The sequence below is a fragment of the Salvelinus alpinus genome, chromosome 25, assembly GCF_045679555.1.
Source record: "Salvelinus alpinus chromosome 25, SLU_Salpinus.1, whole genome shotgun sequence".
Taxonomy (NCBI): Eukaryota; Metazoa; Chordata; class Actinopteri; order Salmoniformes; family Salmonidae; genus Salvelinus; species Salvelinus alpinus.
The window spans coordinates 16394033-16416549 of NC_092110.1; the positions used below are offsets into that span (position 1 = coordinate 16394033).

The 22517-nt window shown below is 44.3% G+C and overlaps 1 protein-coding gene across 2 annotated transcripts; it reads right to left on the reverse strand.

Moving 5' to 3' along the window:
• Positions 1-8747: 8747 nt before the first annotated feature.
• On the reverse strand, positions 8748-15310 carry enpp4 (ectonucleotide pyrophosphatase/phosphodiesterase 4). 2 transcript variants are annotated; one of them, XM_071365807.1, is made up of 8 exons: positions 15173-15310; positions 13432-13690; positions 12952-13236; positions 12565-12684; positions 12267-12465; positions 12000-12170; positions 11645-11914; positions 8748-11328 (listed from the first exon to the last, which is right to left on the reverse strand). In XM_071365807.1, the coding sequence occupies exons 2-8, from the start codon at positions 13687-13689 to the stop codon at positions 11228-11230; spliced, it is 1404 nt and encodes a 467-aa protein (XP_071221908.1). In that variant the 5' UTR covers position 13690; positions 15173-15310; the 3' UTR covers positions 8748-11227. The 2 variants fall into 2 exon arrangements, with proteins under 2 accessions (XP_071221908.1, XP_071221907.1); XM_071365806.1 differs by lacking the exon at positions 15173-15310 and adding an exon at positions 14742-14964.
• Positions 15311-22517: the final 7207 nt, after the last annotated feature.

The window sequence follows — 22517 nt, forward strand, 5'->3', positions numbered from 1 at the left end:
AGTGTGCTGGCAACCATCCTGCTCTTGGCGCCGATCCGCAGAATACCCCTGTCCCTCCCGGAGCGCTTTGACGGTGCGCCAGCAAGATGCAAGGGGTTCCTTCTACAATACGACCTGTACCTCGCTCGCTACGCCGAGGCTGTTTCCGGAAGAGACAGGGCTGCCACCGTCATCTCGGCACTGACCGGGCGGGCTCTGGACTGGGGTGCCGCGGTCTGGGAGACGGGCGGACCCGAGGTTGAGTCCTACGAGCGCTTCACCCTTCTCTTCCGCTCTGAGTTTGATCATCCTGTGGAGGGCTGAGAGGGAGGTGAGCGTCTACTCCGACTACGCCAGGGAGCTAGGACCGCCTCGGAGTTCGCCCTGGAGTTCCGGACCATCGCGGCTTCGACCGGAGGGAATGAGTTGGCTCTGGTCACCGTTTTCCACAGCGGACTGGGGGAAGAGGTACAGCTGGAGTTAGCCTGCCGTGATGACAACCTGTCACTCGACCAGCTCATCAGCATGGCGATCCGGTTGAACAACCTCCTGTAGTCCCGAAGTAAACCTGCAAGGAATCCAGAGCCCATGGCTACACCTGCTCCGTGGTGGGCTCGGAACGTGGTGAGCTCGGCTTTGCAGACCATAGGAGAAAGAGGAATCTGTGCTTCTGCTTCTATTGTGAGGAAAGGGGTAATTTCTCTCTATCTGCTCTCTATTCCCTAGGAGGCAAGGAGCTGACAAGCCAGGGACTTCTCCTGCGCTAACCCAGGTAGGAGGCAAGGTCTCCTCTCCTTGTCTGTCAAATCAACCAGTGTGTTTTCCTGTTAAATTCCCTGAGTACTCTCGCCCTTCACTCCCGTTAGCTCTGATTGATTCCGGAGCTGCCGGGAATTTTTTAGATAGCGCACTGGCCACAGCATTACGCATCCCTTTGGTTCCCCTACAGTCACCCATTCCGGTTCGAGCCCTGGATAATCGTCCAATAGGGACAGGGCTCATACTTCACATTACTGTTCCTGTTTCTTTGCTGACCCAGAACAGATCACCTTCTTGATTATAGACTGGTTGAGTTTGCATCCAGTTATTTCCTGGTCCGATAGGAGACTGCTGGGTTGGTCGCAGGAGTGTCAGGGGAGGTGTCGTGCAGTGTCTGTCAACACCGCTACGGTGGAAAGTCTGGACTGTGTTCCTCAAGTGGATTTACCGGAGGAGTACCAGGATCTGCACCGTTTTTTTTCTAAGACCCAGGCTACACGCCTGTCTCCCCATCGCCCCTGGGATGATGCCATTGACCTGTTGTCTGATGCAGCCCTCCCAAGAGGACATCCCCTCTCCTATGCGAAGACCACAGCCATGGAGACCTATGTACAGGAGAGTCTCCAGTAGAGTTTTATCCGGCCCTCTAAGTTAAAAGCCTCCTCAAGCTTATTTTTTGTTAAGAAGAAAGATGGGGTACTGCGCACCTGCATTGATTATCGAACACTGAACAAGGCCACCATCAAGTTCAGCTATCCTTTACACCTCATCCCAACGATTATCGAACAAATGCACGAGGCGCAGTACTTCACGAAGCTGGACTTGAGGAGCGCCTACAATCTGGTGCGCATTCGTGCAGGTGATGAATGGAAGACGGCTTTTTCCGGGCTTCAGCGCGGTGGTCGCGCCTCTTACCTCCCTGCTGAGAGGAGGTCCCCAGCGGCTTCGTTGGATGGCAGAGGCAGAGAGGGTGTTCGAGACGCTGAAGGCACGTTTCACCACTGCTCCCATGTTGGCACATTCCGACCCCTCACTCCCCTTCATCGTCGAGGTGGATGCCTCCAAAGTAGGAGTCGGGGCCGTGTTATCCCAGTCCACCGGAACCCCTCCAAAACTGCAGCCCTGCGCTTTCTACTCCAACCAGCTGAGTCCCGCCCAGAGGAACTACGACGTAGGGGACCGGGAACTCTTGGTGGTCAAGAAGGCTCTGAAGGCGTGGAAGCACTGGCTGGAGGGGTCCAAGCACCCTTTCCTGGTTGGATGGACCACCGCAACCTGGAGTACATCAGGGCAGCGAAGAGGCTAAACCCAAGACAGGCCAGGTGGGCTCTATTCTTCACCAGGTTCCAATTCAAGATTTCCTATAGGCCAGGCTAGAAGAATGTTAAGGCAGATGCCCTGTCTCGCCTCTATGACGCACAGGAGAGGCAGGGAGAAGAGACCCCCATCATCCCTCTGTTCCGCATCATCGCGCAAGTGGTGTGGGACATGGACGCTGACATACGGCAGGCCCTGCGTACGTAACCCACACCTGCACAGTGCCCAGAGAACCACGCCTACGTGCCCACAGGTGTGCGGGACCCGCTCCTTTCCTGGGCACACACGGCGCCTGTGTCGGGTCATCCTGGAATAGGCCGTACCATCGCCTGCCTAACGGGGAAGTACTGGTTGCCCACCTTGGCTAGGGATGTCCGGGTTTACGCCTCTTCCTGCTCCATCTGTGCTCAGTCAAAGATACCCAGACACCTACCTTATGGAAAGCTCCTTCTCCTGCCGGTTCCACAGCGACCCTGGTCTCACCTTTGTCACTGACCTTCCCCCTCCCAGGGGAACACCACCATTCTTGTCGTTGTGGACTGGTTTTCCAAAGCTTGTCGCCTCCTTCCTCTGCCTGGGCTTCCATCGGCCATGCAAACTGCGGCGGCTCTATTTACGCACGTCTTCCGGCACTACGGGATCCCGGAGGATATTGTGTCAGACCGTGGCCCTCAGTTCATCTCACGTGTATGGAAGGCGTCCATGGAACGCCTGGGGGTCACAGTCAGTCTCACCTCCGGGTATCGTCCACAAGCTAATGGGCAGCTGGAGATGGTCGATCAGGAGGTGGGCAGGTTCCTGAGGTGTTACTGTCAGGATCGGCCGGGGGAGTGGGCGGATTTTCTACCTTGGGCGGAGTACGTACAGAATTCCCTCCGCCACTCCTCTACTGACCTCACTCCTTTCCAGTGGGTTTTGGGGTATCAGCCGGGCCTGGACCCTTGGCATCCGAGCCAGACCGAGTTCCCTGCGGTGGACAAGGGGTTTCGGCTCGCTGAGGAGATCTGGAACGCTGCGCACACTCGTCTCCAGCGCGCACTGCATCGGCACCAGGAGCAGGCCGACCGCCACCGCAGTGAGGCGCCTGTTTTCTCCCCAGGTGACCGGGTCTGGCTCTCCACCCGGAACCTGCCCCTCAGCCTGCCCTGCCCAAAGCTGAGCCCTCGGTTTGAGGGGCCGTGTAAAGTCATGAGGAGGGTTAATGAGGTAACGTACCGTTTACAACTCCCTGTTGATTACCGCATTAACCCAACCTTTCATATGTCTCTCCTCAGGCCAGTGGTGCCTGGTACCCTCACTGAGACTGGACCCAGTGACGCCCCGCCTTCGCCTCTGGACATTGAGGGAGGTCCAGCGTACTTGGTCCGTGAGGTCCTGGATTCGAGGCGTTGCCAGTACCTCATCGACTGGGAGGGGTATGGCCCAGAGGAGCGGTGCTGGGTTCCTGCAGTGGACATCCTGGATAATTCACTGACCAGGGATCGACCCGCACCGTGTCCCTGTGGTCGTCCTCGAGGCCGGTGTCGGGGGGGGGGGTACTGTCACGGATCCCCCCGGCACTGCTGCTCATTCCATTCACCTGTTCTCTCTTGAATGATCCTTTATACCAGCGTGACAGATAAGTTCATTAGAGTTACTAGCCTCAGAAATTGCAGACCAAATAAATGCTTCACAGAGTTCAAGTAACAGACACATCTCAACATCAAGTGTTCAGAGGAGACTGCGTGAATCAGGCCTTCATGGTCAAATTGCTGCGAAGAAACCACTACAAAAAGGACACCAATAAGAAGAAAAGATTTGCTTGGGCCAAGTATCAAATCAAATCAAACACAAGCAATGGACATAAGACCGGTGGAAATCTGTCCTTTGATCTGATGAGTCCAAATTTTAGATTTTTGGTTCCAACCTCTGTCTTTGTGAGACATAGAGTAGGTGGACGGATGATCTCCGCTTGTGTGGTTCCCACCGTGAAGCATGGAGGAGGAGGTCTGGGGGTGCTTTGCTAGTGACACTGTCTGTGATTTATTTAGAATTCAAGGCACACTTAACCAGCATGGCTACCACAGCATTCTGCAGCGATACGCCATCCCATCTGGTTTGCGCTTAGTGGGACTATCATTTGTTTTTCAACAGGACAATGACCCAAAACACACCTCCAGGATGTGTAAGGGCTATTTGACCAAGGAGAGTGATGGAGTGCAGCATCAGATGACCTGGCCTCCACAATCACCCGACCTCAACCCAATTGAGATGTTTTGGGATGAGTTGGACCACAGAGTGAAGGAAAAGCAGCCAACAAGTGTTCAGCATATGTGGGAACTCCTTAACCTCTCTAGGGTATGTGGGACGGTAGCGTCTCACCTCGTCAACAGCCAGTGAAACTGCAGGGCGCCAAATTCAAAACAACAGAAATCCCATAATTAAAATTCCTCAAACATACAAGTATTTTACACCATTTTAAAGATACACTTGTTGTAAATCCAGCCACAGTGTCCGATTTCAAAAAGGCATTACGACGAAAGCAAACCAAACGATTATGTTAGGTCAGAGCCAAGTCACAGAAAAACACTGCCATTTTTCCAGCCAAAGAGAGGAGTCACAAAAAGCAGAAATAGAGATAAAATGAATCACTAACCTTTGATGATCTTCATCAGATGACACTCATAGAACTTCATGTTACACAATACATGTATGTTTTGTTCGGTAAAGTTCATATTTATATCCAAAAATCTGAGTTTACATTGGCGCGTTATGTTCAGTAGTTCCAAAAGATCTGGTGATTTTGCAGAGAGCCATCATTAATTTACAGAAATACTCATAATAAACATTGCTAAAAGATACAACTGTTATGCATGGAATTTTAGATCCACTTCTCCTTAATGCAACCGCTGTGTCAGATTTCAAAAAAACTTTACGGAAAAAGCAAACCAAGCAATAATCTGAGTACGGCGCTCAGACGACAAATCAACCCAAAGAGATATCTGCCATGTTGTACCAGTTGAGATATCTGCCAAAGCAGTTGAGATATCTGCCAAGTCAGAAATAACATTATAAACATTCACTTACCTTTGATGATCTTCATCAGAATGCACTCCCAGGAATCCCAGTTCCACAATAAATGTTTGTTTTGTTCAATAATGTCCAAATTCCTCCTTGTTGTTCACGTGTTCAGTACACAATCTAAACTCACGACGCGCGTGCAAGTCCAGCGGAAAGTACGGACGAAAAGTCCAAAAAGTTCCGTTACAGTCCGTAGAAACATGTCAAACGATGTATAGAATCAATCTTTAGGATGTTTTTAACATAAATCTTCAATAATGTTCCAACCGGAGAATTCCTTTGTCTTCAGAAAAGCAAATGGAACAGAGCTCGCTCTCCCGTGAACGAGCATCACGAGCTCAAAGCATTCTGCCAGACCTCTGACTCATTCCCCTCTCATTCGGCCCCACTTCACAGTAGAAGCATCAAACAAGGTTCTATAGACTGACTGCTAAATTAGTCACCACTGCCACGAGCTGACCATGCTTTGACCACGCGCGTTCATGTGATAGGCAGCTCCGTTCCATCGCTCAACTGAAGTCAATCTAATTCTCCGGTTGGAACGTTATTCAAGATGTATGTTAACAACATTCTAAAGATTGATTCAGTACATCGCTTGACATGTTTCTACTGACTGTTATGGAACTTTTGGACATTTCGTCACGCTAGAGTGGACGCGCTTTGTGACTTTGGAATTGTTTACCAAACGCGCTAACCAAAGTAGCTAATTGGACATAAATAACGGACATTATCGAACAAATCAAGCATTTATTGTGGACCTGGGATTCCTAGGACTGCATTCTGATGAAGTTCATCAAAGGTAAGGAAACATTTATCATATATTTTCTGGTTTCTGTTGACTCCAACATGGCGGCTAATTTGGCTATTGTTCTGAGCGCCGTCTCAGATTGAGTTTCCCCTCAGTCCTGAGGTGCCCCTCAGTCCGGAGCTGTCCTTCAGTCCGGATCTGTCCTCAGTCCGGAGCTGCCCCTCAGTCCGGAGCTGCCCCTCAGTCCGGAGCTACCCCTCAGTCCTGAGCTACCTCTCAGTCATGAGCTACCTCTCAGTCATGAGCTACCTCTCAGCCCTGAGCTACCCCTCAGTCCTGAGCTGCCCCTCAGTCCTGAGCTGCCCCTCAGTCCTGAGCTGCCCCTCAGTCCGGAGCTGCCCCTCAGTCCGGAGAGGTTTCTTCAGTCCAGAGGCCCTTTATTAGGGTTCCCAGGCCAAGGTCGGCGGCGAGGGTCGGACAAAGACAATGGTGGAGTGGGGTCCACGTCCAGCGCCAGAGCCGCCACCGCGGACAGATGCCCACCCAGACCCTCCCCTATAGGTTCAGGTTTTGCGTCCGGAGTCCGCACCTTGGGGGGGGGGGGGGTACTGTCACGTTCTGACCTTTATTTCCTTTGTTTTGTCTTTATTTAGTATGGTCAGGGCGTGAGTTGGGGTGGGCAGCCTATGTTTGTATTTCTATGTTTTGCTATTTCTGTGTTTGGCCTGATATGGTTCTCAATCAGAGGCAGCTGTCAATCGTTGTCCCTGATTGGGAACCATATTTAGGTAGCCTGTTTTGTGTTGGGTTTTGTGGGTGGTTGTTTTCAGTCTTTGTGTGTCTGCATCAGATAGAACTGTTTCGGTTGTCACTTTTGTTGTTTTGTATTTTGAGTGTTCACCTTTATTAAAGTAAGATGAACAATTACCACGCTGCGCATTGGTCCTCCGATCCTTCTAACTTATCCTCCTCAGACGAGGAAGACGACAGCCGTTACAGTTAGTGATTAATTTTATCTCTATTTCTGCTTTTTGTGACTGCTATATTTCGCTGGAAAAATGGCTGTGCTTATTGTGGTTTGGTGTTGACCTAACATAATCGTTTGTAGTGCTTTCGCTGAAAAGCATATTTGAAATCGGACACTTTGGTGGGATTAACAACAAGATTACCTTTAAAATGATATAAGACACATATATGTTTGAGGAATTTTAATTATGAGAGTTCTGTTCTGATTTCTGAATTTGGCGCCCTGCACTTTCACTGGCTGTTGTCATATCGATCCCGTTAGTGGGATGCAGCCATAAGAAGTTAACTTGTATTTTTTATTAGGTGCATGGGAACTATTTTTATGTGCTCTATGTCATCACGCATATCCTTTTATCAGCAATAAGTCCGTTTGATGAAAACACATCTCTGGTGGGAAAATGTACATATTGTTTTATGCAGATTTTACAATATTTGCATGAAAATCTGTCACCAACCCGATGGAAACCTAGCTACAGACACACACCTGTCAATTATACATTCAAGTGTAATGATTAAGCATACAGTTGAAGTCGGAAGTTTACATACACCTTAGCCAAATACATTTAAACTCAGTTTATCACAATTCCTGACATTTAAGTGTAAAAATTCCCTGTCTTAGGTCAGTTAACAAATGTGAAGTGTCAGAATAATAGTAGCGAGAATGATTTATTTCAGCTTTTATTTCTTTCATCACATTCCCAGTGGGTCAGAAGTTTACATACACTCAATTAGTATTTGGTAGCATTGCCTTTAAATTGTTTAACTTGAGTCATGATTTCCCTTCCTCGTGTTGCCATCTATTTTGTGAAGTGCACCAGTTCCTCCTGCAGCAAAGCACCCCCACAACATGATGCTGTCACCCCCTGTCACCCCCGCAAGCACCCCATTTTTCCTCCAAACATAACAATGGTCATTATGGCCAAACAGTTCTATTTTTGTTTCATTAGAACAGAGGACATTTCTCCAAAAAGTATAATCTTTGTCCCCATGTGCAGTTGCAAACCATAGTCTGGCTATTTTATGGCAGTTTTGGAGCAGTGGCTTCTTTCTTGCTGAGTGGCCTTTCAGGTTATGTTGATATAGGACTCGTTCTACTGTGGATATAGATACTTTTGTACCCATTTCCTCCAGCATCTTCACAAGGTCCTTCGCTGTTGTTCTGGGATTGAGTTGCACTTTTCGCACCAAAGTACGTTCATCTCTAGGAGACAGAACGCTTCTCCTTCCTAAGCGGTATGACGGCTGCGTGGTCCCATGGTGTTTATACTTGCGTACTATTGTTGTACAGATGAACGTGGTACCTCAATGCGTTTGGAAATTGCGCCCAAGGATGAACCAGACATGTGGAGGTCTACAATTGTTTTCTGAGGTCATGGCTGATTTCTTTTGATTTTCCCATGATGTCAAGCAGAGGCACTGAGTTTGAAGGTAGACCTTGAAATACATCCACAGGTACACCTCCAATTGACTCAAATTATGTCAATTAGCCTCTCAGAAGCTTCTAAAGCCATGACATCATTTTCTGGAATTTCCCAAGCTGTTTAAAGGCACAGTCAACTTAGTGTATGTAAACTTCTGACCCACTGGAATTATCATACAGTGAATTATAAGTGAAATAATCTGTCTGTTAACAATTGTTGGAAAAATTACTTGTGTCATGCACAAAGTAGATGGCAAGTCCTAACCGACTTGCCAAAACTATAGTTTGTTAACAAGAAATTTGTGGAGTGGTTGAAAAATGTGTTTTAATGAGTCCAACCTATGTGTATGTAAACTTCCGACTTCAGCTGTAGGTAGGGGGAAGCGATAGTGGGTGGGTGTGGAGTCTAAGCATTTTGAAAAATAATGATACAATGTGTACACTTTATACTTTTATTTGTCATTCAATGACAATATGAGCAGAAACACACAGAGGACCAATTCAGTAGCCACCTGGAGGTGGGACATCAACTGGTTCGCATAGTAACAACACAGTAACCATAGTAACAGCACAGTAATCATAGTACTGCAAACATAGTAACTATGGTATAGTACCCACAGTAACAGCAGGTCTTCGACTTCTCTACACAACTACAATCATTTAATAATGGAAGATCTGAGCTATCTGGAAACAAACCACACAAAAGAAACATGTGCATAAAAAGATTTTAAAGAATAATAAAGAGACATTCGACACCCTTTCTCAGCCGACACACACATGCACATGCACACACACTGTAGCTTGAAGAGAGAATCAAACTCAAAACAGTAAAGTTCTTCTTCAATTACTTATTTTTAGATAAAGGACCTGGGGCTTCATTTATAACCGCTGCGTAAATGTGAAACAAAATATCTGCGTGCGCTATTTCTGAAAACGAATACCTAAGTCTAAAAATATTGAGATTTATAAACTTGGCGCACACCATACATACACATATGTCCAGTTATAAATCCGAACCATCCTAAAACTGTGCGTGTGTGAACGAGCATTATAACGGCGCCAGTCACCATTTATGGTGACAATAACACCCTTTATTTGCTGTATAATTTGGAACTATTGGAATTAGGCCACGACAGTTTATTTAAAAAAAAAGGGTAATGGCTAATTTGATCACATTTCTGTAGAGGTGTGGGCAGAACGTTTTGATATTTTGCAGTGACTTTTTCAAAATAAACATGCTTGCTACCTAAAGGGAGTGCTATACACTGTCCGTGCATTCTGCAAGATTTAAATTGTTTAAAATATACAATCAAAGTAAATGCTACAGCAAAAGAAATTGTTCAATATTTAGTTTTTCAATAGATTGTGTATTTATCTCCTGCCTTGGTATAGGCTCTGAGATTAAATATGCTATGATGCTGCACTCCGCGCTCCTATAGAACAGCAATACTGTAGCCTACTGTCAAAAATGTTACATAAGCTACCGGTCTATTTACAGTGTTGGCAGAATGTTTTAATAATTTGCAGTAACTTATGCTGTATTTGGCAAAGAACTGTGACAATGTATTAAAAAAAAAGGCAAATTGTTGTGGACCTGTCAGCATAACGTTTCAATTCAACATGTTTTGCATCGACTTTTCCCTCAACCGAAATATGCTGGACTGCCTGCCAATTCTGAAACATTGTCTAGGCTCTAGGCTACAAAAAAATTATAATACTGTAATCTAGGCTACTGCAATCATTAATAAAATAAAAAGGAAATAGATTCCTAGGTCTAATTATTTTACATTCCAAAAATAAAACATAGATTTAGGCTTTTCTCACTGACAGCAAATGGCTCCTATTATTATGAATAGGTGTATTATCATATACCCCATCTGCACAAATTATGCCTACTTTCAGTACATGCCTGCTTGCAATAGAAAACTTTAACCACTAGATATTGACCATATGCATGGTCTAAAGTTTGCAGGGAGTTAAGCACATTCTCAAGTCAAGTTCAGTTTATATAAATGCCAACTTTTGCATGAAAACTGGAGCATGCAGGTTTTGGGGTATACTTTGTACTTACGCAACATTTATAAATGAGGCCCCTGAACATGAATCTAACAGCATAACAGGTCTCCTTAACACTACAGGAAACCATATAGTGCCAGTGCTATAGATTAGCTCAGCAAACACACACTACTAAATAAAATCTAATTATGTGACTAACAGACACCATCAACAGAAACATAGCTTCAGTCCGGTTTTTGACTCCACTCCCTGGCTCAGTAGTATACAGAATATCTAATAAAACCCTTAATAAAACCTATATAACAACTCTACAGCATGACTGCTGTTCAATATACTACTGCAATATAGCGGTACTCTTATGAAATATACTCTTCAATATTCAGATTTACTTCCCTTTACTAGAATCTCTCTTAACAAACATAATGATGTATACTTCATTTTATGATTGTCTTGCAAATCTTTACAAATGAACTGAGATTTTGTTTTACATATATAACATGTTATATCATTATAGGTGGCTTCTTTGTATATAGACATATTCAAGTAACCCCAGTTTGTTTCTACCAACTGATTGTTCTCTTTGGTGTCTTATTTCTTTATTTTTAACTATTTGTGGTTTAATATTTGTTTATTTATAGTTCATGCATTTATTTGAATATGCCATGAGTATGGTACCACAGAGAAAGAGGAGTGTGTGAATCTGAAATCTGACAACCGCTCTGTTTAGTCTCATAACAGAGTATGGCTGTGTCTGAAATGAAACTCTTCCCTATTTAGTGCAAAACGTTTGACCAGAGTACCGATTGGTTGTTAGGAGCGTGGTGGTGATGACCTCTGGTTGGATGTGATATGACGTTCTGATCTGTGATTGGTCAGTCTAGTCGAGCTGGGAGTTGTTTACTCTAGTCCAGCAGAGGGTCATCATCATCATCGTCCTGTATAGAGAGGCGTTGGAAGGGACGAGAGGATGACTGACGCCGTGGCCTCCACAACTTGAACAGTCCTGACAGAGAGAGAGAGATCAACACAAAGTTTATTGGTCACATTTAAGAGGATACAGAGGTGTAAACGGTATAGTGAAATGCTTACTTGCAAGCTCTCCTCAACAGTGCAGTACAAATATCAATAATAAAAAGTCAAATATTAAAGTCAATGACAAAATATAAAATATAAAAGTAGTATATAGAAAAAGAGAAGAGAGCGAGAAAGAAGGGTGCTCCTTTAAATTTTCTATCTCCTTTGACTATTACAAAAACGACATATTTCACTTAAAACATGATATTGTAACGTATATATTACAAGCAATACCGCAGACTAACCAGTGAGTGTGGTGAGAACCAGCAGTACCCCCACCACCAGTCCCACCACCAGGGGGATGTCGACACAGTCCTCCCCAGCCAGGAAGCAGCGTGCCTGGGACAGAGATCCGTTGTTTGGTGCTGGTGGAACCCCTAGCAGCTGACACATTATTGGGTAGACATCAACACTCTCTAACAGCGGGAGACGGTAACCAGGAAGGAAGCCTGGGCCCACTGCCACCAGGAAGGGGTGCATGCTGGGTAGAGTGTTGTCATAGCCGTGGTCTCCCACTAGAGTGTACACACAGAGACAGACGGTTAGTTATATATATATATATATATATATATGTGTGTGGGTCATGTGTAAAAGCCTTACGACGTGGTAGCCCTCCCCTCTGTACGATAGTCCATCCCTCGTCAGCGACTAATATGATTGGTTGAACCCTGTCATTGTTCCTGTAGTGCAGCCTATCAGGAACGTCCTTCTTCAGGTAGGCAGTCATGTGGGTATGGCAACCACTCAGTAGGGAAAACACAGCCTTGGGGTCTGACACACACACACACACACACACATTAACCAACCTCTCCTTTAACCAGTCACAAACTTCTCACTCATAGCAAGTGTGTGTGTGTGTGTGTACACCTCTGTTGGGTATGATAGCAGCGATAGGGGTTAGGTCTACTACTGAGTAGTTGTTAGGGTGCAGACAGTCATCCAGCCTGATGATGCGATCAGTGGAACACTGAGCCATTCCATGGTCACTGGTGATGATGACATTGACATGCCCCCACAACCCTGCACGCTTCAGCTCTGACATCAGCAGACCCACATTGTCATCTACCTGTTAACACACACACACAAACCCATACAGTTCAAAATCAGCAGAACTGAGCACAATATAATACAATGTAATATTGTGTTACATACACATGTACAGTACCTCTTTAAGAGCCTGTCCTATGTGGGTGGTGTTGTCTGGTCCATACATGTGACCTGTCCTGTCTGGCTCCTCCCAATACAGAGCTGCAAACGATACTGGCCCCTCCCCTTTACCCTGGCCCTGGAGAGAGAGGAATGGAGGATAAATGAAGATGTCTTACTCAGGCCGTTTACCATTGGGGGAAGAATGGTCACACTTCCGGTCTGCTTAAGGGGTTGCTCTCCCAAAGACACCAATGCAATAGCAGCTGGGACTGGTCTGCTTAGTTCATTGACTGTATATGAACCATAAAAGATTAGGGAGTGGGATGTCTCACTTCCTCTTCCATCTCTGAAAGCAGTACTCAGTGAAAACAATAACTGGGATTATGGGTCAGAAGTTACATACCCCAGTCAGCCAGTGAGTGACGTTGGCCAGGCGTTGACTAAAGGTCACGGAGGGGTTGTAGGGCATGAAGTGAGTCGCTGTTCTGTTCCTGATTGGCACGTCTGACCCCGGCCACATGGCCACGCCCGTCTTGTACCCACAATCCAGTGCAGTGACCCAGAGGGGTTCAGCTTCGTTCCACCAGAAAGGGTCGGTGTCGTTGAAGATAGTGAAGTGCTTCTGAGTCACGTGGTCATACATATTGCTAGCTATGACGCCATGAGACTCTGCATACAGACCTGTCACCTGGAGGGCATAGAGGTAAGAGGTTAGCATTTAGGGGTCATACAAACTGCTGGCTAGAACTCAGATGTTATCAAATTCCCATACTACTTATTTAGAAGGCTTTTTGGGTATTCAATTTCTGAAATGTTTGTAGTACACCATCCCCTCGATAACTCACAAGGGGTTATAGGTCAGGGGTGAAAGGTTATATATTACCAGGCTGTAGTGGTTAGGGAAGGTCTTGGTAATGAAGACATTAGTAATTTGTTCCACCAGGACTCCCTGCGAATACAGCAGCATTAGGTTGGGTAGAGTGAACCGTTGAAGGTAGTCAGCTCTGAAACCATCAAACGACACCAGCAGCACCGGAATGGGGGCTGCAGCACCCGCGTCACATCTTTTTCCACTTCCTGTCTGTCCCACTGAAGCAGCCAATGAAGCGAAGGTAAAGAGGAAGTACAGCAGGACTAACATCCTGAGAGAGAAATAGACCAAATTAGTGTTGTGGAGTAGACACTTTAAAGCACAGGTTGGTGGCACCTTATTGGGGAGAACAGGCTCGTGTTAATGACTGGAGCGGATTATGTGGAATGGTATCAAACACATGGTTTCCATGTGTTTGATGCCATTCCATTTGCGCCGTTCCGCACGATTATTATGACCCTCCTGTGCTTTAAAGCCAATAATGCCTTTATATGTAAGTGTTCAAGGTGATGTACGAAAGAAGACTAAAGCAGACGAAGGCCGATGATTGCAGTAAGGGGAGGTGCATCTGCTTCAACCAAAAGTCTACGCAAACTTACCAAAAAAACAAATTAGGTTTGGGGCGTAGACACCAATAAAACCTTGTTATACATGTTTTCTAAGCTTCAACTTTCTGTAAAAAGCTCCCTCTCTCCCTGAGGGAGACGCTTCCAATTCCAAATGTAATTTTCTAGTTTGTGTTTCCATTAGATTAAGTTAACCATCTTTCTGAGGAGAATAGAGAGGGCTCTGATCTTTTACACTTCCGTGAAATTTGACTAATATACTGAATTAACACTGATGTGATCTGGCAAAGGCTCACAAGACACACACAGGGCTCAAAAGACACACACCTGTGTTGATTGTAAAACAAGTCCCAGTGAACCTCACCACCTATATGCAAAGTGTGCAGACAAGTGTTTAACATGGACATCATATGACAACCTTGGGACCAAGATAATGGACCTAGCTAGCTAGATAATCAGGAAGTCCTGTGCTGTCCCGGTATGACATGACACACTATAGTTTGCAAGCTAACTAGGTATTTTGACACCATCCCGTCCACATCACATATCCCTGACAGACATTTGATTAGCTCTCTAGCTGTGTAACGTTTGTTAGCTAAGAGTTGACGACTTGTACTCCAAGCTAAAAGTAAGCTAGCTAACTAGCTACCTCTGCCAGGTAGCCGACATTGAATATTTACTGACGCCGTTACCCAGCCGGCTCAACGATTGCGCAAGACCGTCATACGCACCGTGTTTGTCAACAATTCTACGTACCTGACAGCTTTCTCATTCGATTGTCGTTCTATGAAGGTGCTCAGTCTATGTTCCTCCAAAAGCAAAGATTTGGTTTTATATATATCTGCTTTCACTTCCTTAGCTAGCTGTTGTCATTTCAATTTCACAATGGGCGCATTCGATTATGCTGAGCCGCCGGGCAACGGTTGCCCGCCATGTCATTGGGCGAAAGCGGAGAGGGAGGCACGCCCTTCTCAAAATCGAACAGTGATCTGCGCCACTCGGTCATTTTGTTAACAAGGTAGCATGTTGCATCGTGCAGAAACATACATCTCTTTTACATAAAATAAATGTTTGAAATTTCTAACTACCTTTCATTGCGAAGGCAGATAAAGCGTTTTTATCAAAAGCAATACCTTTTGCATGGGAAAACACAGAAGCCTACTAATTACTACTACGTGCTTAATTACCTCACTTTCGTTTTGAGCCGACTTGTCCATGGGCTTTGAAGCGGGACCTGGCTCACACCCGGGAGGCAGCCCAGTTCCAAATCGAATGCATCAACTTTCAGCCGATGCAAAACACGCCTACACGGGCGCCCGGGCGGGATTAATCATACCCCACAATGACAAGAATCGTAAAGGGTACTCAAAATAGAGGCGTTCCGTTGACAAGCACCTCAGTCAACCAATCGTAATTTAGAAAACGTTGACAGCAGTTTCACACCCACAACAAATGCTTCCTGATTGGTCCAGTGGACAGAGGGCTGATCTACAAGTGTCTTCTCCTCTCTTCCTCTCCCCCCGAGAATCTCATCTGCATACTCCTAGCATTCTCTCTCCTCGCCTCCTTCTTTTGAGATGGAGGTAAAGAGAGAGGGCGCGAGGAGTATGCAATGAGGTTGCCCCACTGTCTCTCCTCTCACGTCTTCTCTCTTCTCCTCTCTTCCTTTCCTCCCCTTACAAAAATGTACCATGGTGATACTATGGTACTTTCATTCATACCATGCTGCTACTATGGTACTTTCACTTATACCATGGTATAGATCTGAATCATGGAAATGTACCATGGTTTTAGCTTTGATGTATGATGATACTGCCATGCACCTAAATAATACCATTGTATACATGTGGGTCATGGAAATACAATGATTTCAATGTGCATTATACATTACACCATAGTAACGCACAAGTATGATAAATGGGAAACAGAAATTATCATCTTTATTAATTGTGCGTTACCATAGTACAATGGCAGTATAATGCAAGAAATAAATAACCCACCCCCAAGGTCAAAAGAGGTAGGTTGGTATAATATTGATTAATTTATATACCCGTATGGGCAAGTTTCGGATAAAGTCAGAGGCAGGCTACTATTGTTGGTCCTAGTTTGTTTGTAACATCAAAGAAAAAGGGAAATAGTTGCTGTGAAAAAGGGATAATACTTTCTGTATGAATAGTACCGTTTTTTGCTCATGTTTGGGTTCCCTGTGTTGCCAACCTGTGGGAGAATGTGAGATATATGCAGTGGTGATTTTAGCATGTAAACTTTGGTGGGGCAGACTCAACAACAAAAATTATGCATGTCAGCAAAGGCTCTACACAACACAATACTGAACGTCACTTTTGTTTTAAGCCGACTTCGCCATGGGCTTTGAACAGGGCACCTAGCACACGACTGGGAGGCAGCCCAGTTCCAAATCGAATGCATCAACTTCCAGCCGACGCAAAACACGCCTACACCGGCGCCCGGGCGGGATGAATCATACCCCCACAATGACAGAGTCGTAAAATGTACTTAATGCACTATAACAGTGACAAACAGTGCCCACAAACTGTTAGGGTCTACATAAAGCTGTCCCAACAGCAGAGCTTTCTTTTCAGCACCATGGAGTGAATCCTTACCAGCGCTACACCTGGCTACAAGCGGAGCCTTGTCTGGCAGTGAAACAGTTTATTCAGCCTCATTTACTGCCTTTTAAAAAAACATAGCTGATATGGCTGAATTGCTTAAACAAATGTGCTTTCTACTGACAATTGAGATGCACAAACTATGGCATAAGGGAACGATGAGCGGAAAAGAGGCAATCCGTAATGTAGATTAAGACATTAATGAGCGAGCTAAAACAGACCAAGTCAATTTAACTATTTGTTCAGCACCTTTGAAATGCACAGCGAAAGAATTCAGAACATGGGCCGTTCTTATAGATTTCTCTCTGTACACGAAGTCAGAACCGTAGTATAAACAAAGGGCCATATAAGCAGACAAAGAAAGCTCTGACAATATTCGATGATGACATTTCTCTGAAACATGCTATAGGCTATATGTGCATCACCAAGTCAGAACAGTAGGCTAAATTATGAAGGGGAAAGGGACCAAATTATTATGGTGAGCCACATGGGCTACTAACAGCTTACTACACAACATACAGGTAGTATTACTTTCTTAAGTACAGTATACATATCTCCCTGGCATATTACATCATGCAACAGCATACAATACATTTTTGGACTGTTGTGCTGTGCTCACTTGAACAGGAAGGTGGCACCGCAGTCCTTTTTGAGGGCAAATTTTGTCATAAAAATCTGGCATTCTCTAGATTTATGGTGCTTTCAAGACAACTGTGAACTATGAAAAAAAACAAGGTTGAATCATGACATCGGTGATCTTCAGGTCAGAGCTCTAGAAAGAGGCCCACGTTCCCGACTTGGAATTCCGAGTTGGATGACCGTTCAAAACGTATTTTCCCAGTCGGAGCTAGTTTTTTTTTAGTTCCCAGTTGTCTTGAACTCACTGAAGTCCGAGATATCCCGGTTCTGAGTTTCCAGTTGTTTTGAAGGCGGCAGAAGTCATGCTGGATTGACTGAGTATTGAACCTTTTCTGGCCTTTAAAAAAAAAGCTTAACAGGTGGGGCTCTGCCCTGAATGATTGGTCGCCACTGGAGATATGGTAGCCTAATCTTTTGCATTTTGTAATAATGTACAGTATTTATAGTCAAGGGGGTGTTGTGCTTGTTTCGACCCGCAGAGGAAGCCGCTCGCTCTAGTGGTTGCTTCACGCTCTATCAATTCCATTCCATTTTCAAAGGGTGTTATTGGTATAGTTTACAATGCCAAAGCAAGTAAAATAGATAATAAACAAAAGTAAAATAAACAATAAAAAACTAACAGTATGGTATTATGGGGTAACTAGCCCCCCCTTAGAACAATGTCTAATTAATGACACAAAAAAGCAACGTTTGGGGAAAAAAAGGTTTTTGTTCACAAAAATCACATTTTCTTTAAAAAAAATAAAAAAAAGTGCTTTTATTGATAAATGTGATCTAGCCTAGCAGAGGTAAATGGCAAATATTAAACATGTATGCTGTGTAATGATCGTTGTATAGAGGAGAAGGAGAAGACCAAGGTGCAGCGTGGTAAGTATTCATAATTCCTTTTAGTGAATACGAATACTAGAACAAAACAACAAAAACGATAAACGAACAGTTCTGCAAGGTGACATACACTAAAGAAAACAACCACCCACCAACACAGGTGGGAACAGGCTACCTAAGTATGATTCTCAATTAGAGACAACGATAGACAGCTGCCTCTGATTGAGAACCATACCAGGCCAAACACACAGAAATACAAAACAAGGACAACATAGAACACCAGACATAGAATGCCCACCCAAACTCACGCCCTGACCAACCAAAATAGAGACATAAAAAGGATCTCTACGGTCAGGGCGTGACATGCTGTCTATATTGCTTGTAATTGATATAAGTCAACATCTAAGCATTAAGTATTTTTACGTAAATTGTTATAGCTGTATTTTTTTTTTAAACCCAATAATGTTGTGGGTCCATCAGACCCGCGAACATTGGGTAAATAACAAAACACCACACAAGGGTTAAACATTACACTCAAAGTTCCAAAGGAATAGAGACATTTCAAATTTTATATTATGGCTATATAAAGGCTTGTAACGATGTGCAAATAGTTCAACTACAAGAGGGAAAATAAATCAACATAAATATGGCTTGATTTACAAGGCTCTCGTGTTAGCCTGCCTAGTCAGTGAGTCAGTTGAATGAGAGAGCCAAGCCAACTGAAAGCTAAAGCACCAGATAAACAAATTATTTTAAACGTTATCATCACGCTGAGCGAGTTATGAAGCACAGGATATAAAACACCAAGTTAAGCAGAGTGTAATTATATAATTGTTATTTTTTGATGATGTTTTGATAGTTTGATTATTTTACAAAAGTCAATTAGCATAGAAGTTAACATTGGCTAAAGTTAGCTCCAGTCAATCTAGGCTGTCATCATGTCTATAGTACCGAGGGTAAACAAAGGGACAGAGGGTAAACAAAGGGAAACAATGTAACTTGCTGTTTTTAGGGATATGTTGAGAATGACATGAAAATGTATCTATGCGAAAAGATGATAATTAATACCTTTATACAAATTATTTGTTTTAGTATGTTGGCTATTGTATAAGAGTAGCCAAGTCAGTTGAGTGAGTGAGAGCCAACTAAAAACTGTATTGAAGAGAGAAGCACCAGATAAACAAACTATTTTAAATCTTCAAGGTTTCAGATTTCCTTCATTCTTTTCACCATACCCTATCCAGGTGCCAAGGTTTGAAACTTCTTTGGGATCGGTATTGTAGGCTAATGCGATTAGCATGAGGTTATAAGTAACAAGAACATTTCCCAGGACATAGACATATCTGATATTGGCAGAAAGCTTAACAAGAAGTTAATCTAACTGCACTGTCCAATTTACAGTAGCTATTACACTGAAAGAATACCATGCTATTGTTTGAGGAGAGTGCACAATTCTGAACATGAAAAGTGATTAATAAACAAATTAGGCACATTTGGGCAGTCTTGATACAACATTTTGAACAGAAATACAATGGTTCATTGGATCAGTCTAAAACTTAGCACATACACTGCTGCCATCTAGTGGCCAAAATCTAAAATGCACCTGGCCTGGAATAATACAATATGGCCTTTCTCTTGCATTTCGAAGATGATGGTACAAAAGAACGGTTGGTTTTTTCTTTGTATTATCTTTTACCAGATCTATTGTAATATTCTCCTACATTCCTTTCACATTTCCACAAACTTCAAAGTATTTCCTTTAAAATGACACCAATAATATGCATATCCTTGATTCAGGGCCTGAGCTACAGGCAGTTAGATTTGGATATGTCATTATAGGCGAAAATTTAAAAAAAGGGGCGGATCCTTATGCGTTAAGAGTATACAGTCGTGGCCAAAAGTTTTGAGAATGACAAAAAAATGTATTTCTACAAAGTTTGCTGCTTCGGTGTCTTTAGATATTTTTGTCAGATGTTACTATGTAATACTGAAGTATAATTACAAGCAAGTGTCAAAGGCTTTTATTGACAATTACATGAAGTTGATGCAAAGAGTCAATATTTGCAGTGTTGACCCTTCTTTTTCAAGACCTCTGCAATCCGCCCTGGCATGCTGTCAATTAACTTCTGGGCCACATCCTGACTAATGGCAGCCCATTCTTGCATAATCAATGCTTGGAGTTTGTCAGAATTTGTGGGTTTTTGTTTGTCCACCCGCCTCTTGAGGATTGACCACAAGTTCTCAATGGGATGAAGGTCTGGGGAGTTTCCTGGCCATGGACCCAAAATATTGATGTTTTGTTCCCCGAGCCACTTAGTTATCACTTTTGCCTTATGGCAAGGTGCTCCATCATGCTGGAAAAGGCATTGTTTGTCACCAAACTGTTCCTGGATGGTTGGGAGAAGTTGCTCTCGGAGGATGTGTTGGTACCATTCTTTATTCATGGCTGTATTCTTAGGCAAAATTGTGAGTGAGCCCACTCCCTTGGCTGAGAAGCAACCCCACACATGAATGGTCTCAGGATGCTTTACCGTTGTCATGACACCGGACTGATGGTAGCGCTCACCTTGTCTTCTCCGGACAAGCTTTTTTCCGGATGCCCCAAACAATCGGAAAGGGGATTCATCCGAGAAAATGACTTTACCCCAGTCCAATCCCTGTACCTTTTGCATAAAGTCAGTCTGTCCCTGATGTTCTTGACACCAGGCCATCCTACAAAAGTCTTCGCCTCACTGTGCGTGCAGATGCTCTCACACCTGCCTGCTGCCATTCCTGAGCAAGCTCTGTACTGGTGGTGCCCCGATCCTGCAGCTGAAGCAACTTTAGGAGACGGTCCTGGCGCTTGCTGGACTTTCTTGGGCGCCCTGAAGCCTTCTTCACAACAATTGAACCGTTCTCCTTGAAGTTCTTGATGATCCGATAAATGGTTGATTTAGGTGCAATCTTACTGGCAGCAATGTCCTTGCCTGTGAAGCCCTTTTTGTGCAAAGCAATGATGACGGCCTGTGTTTCCTTGCAGATAACCATGGTTGACAGAGGAAGAACAATGATTCCAAGCACCACCCTCCCTTTTGAAGCTTCCAGTCTGTTATTCGAACTCAATCAGCATGACAGAGTGATCTCCAGCCTTGTCCTCGTCAACACTCACACCGGTGTTAACGAGAGAATCCCTGACATGTCAGCTGGTCCTTTTGTGGTAGGGCTTGAAATGCAGTGGAAATGTTTTTTGGGGATTCAGTTCATTTGCATGGCAAAGAGGGACTTTGCAATTAATTGTAATTCATCTGATCACTCTTCATAACATTGTGGAGTATATGCAAATTGTCATCATACAAACTGAGGCAGCAGACTTTGTGAAAATTAATATTTGTGTCATTCTCAAAACTTTTAGCCACGACTGTACACTACACTACTATACTATGTGTGTTGTGGTTTTTCACTATGAGCTAAAGGGGTTTAAGAGAGTACTAGGCCTACGCTTTTCCATTGCAGAGCAAGTAGTCAATGTTGCATTATTTAAGTACCATGAATTATGTTTTTGGTCACTTTACCCAAAAAACAGTGGGACGCAGACCATCATAATACATTGTAAACAACTACCATGCTTTCATGTTTCACTACATGCTGCTAGTACAAAACCATTGTATTTTTTGAAAAAAATGAAAAAAATATGTTTATACCATGGTATTTTCCTACCATGGTAGTGACCAAAAAAACATGATAGTACCATTGTATTTTTTTCGTGGTACTACCATGGTAAAAAAAAAATAAGGGTCCTCTCTCCTCCACTCCTTAGGTGAACTCTTTCTCCTAGTTCAAAGTTCCCAGATAACCACAGCAATAACTGTTGTTGGGGACAGCTTTCATGTGCACACATTACAATCTCATCAACCTCCCTATCTCTTTTCCTCCCTCTCCAACCTCCCGTCCCTCTCTCCACCCTGTCAGAAGCATCTGTTGCATCGTGGTGAGAACATTAACATGGAGAAGCAGAGTAAGAACATGTATGAGATCCCCTAGACAGAGACTCAGATAGCCCAACGGAGGTTACCTACTAGAAGCAGAACCAGTAGTATGAGATGCCTAGTGAAGTGGTGAATGATTCTGTTTACTCAAACTTTACTGTGTCCCCAGGCACCCGGTAACGGAACCGGTCTAACGGTGAAGTACGAGAACACGGAGCCTGAGAAAGGCACCTATGGTTCCTCTGCCCCGACGGGAGAGCAAGAGCAGCTCCTCCAGCTCATCAGAAGATTAGGGAGAAAAGGAGGAAAAGGAAGAGAGTGAGGAGAGGCAGGAGAGAGAAGAAGAGGAGGAGGAAAAGAGGGAGGGGGAGAGGAGGCCGAGGTGAACACAGATGAAGCCTCTTCCCGGTGCTCCTCTTCATCATCATCATTTTCAGAGCAGCGGAAACCTCGAGGACACAATGCCAGTAGCAGAT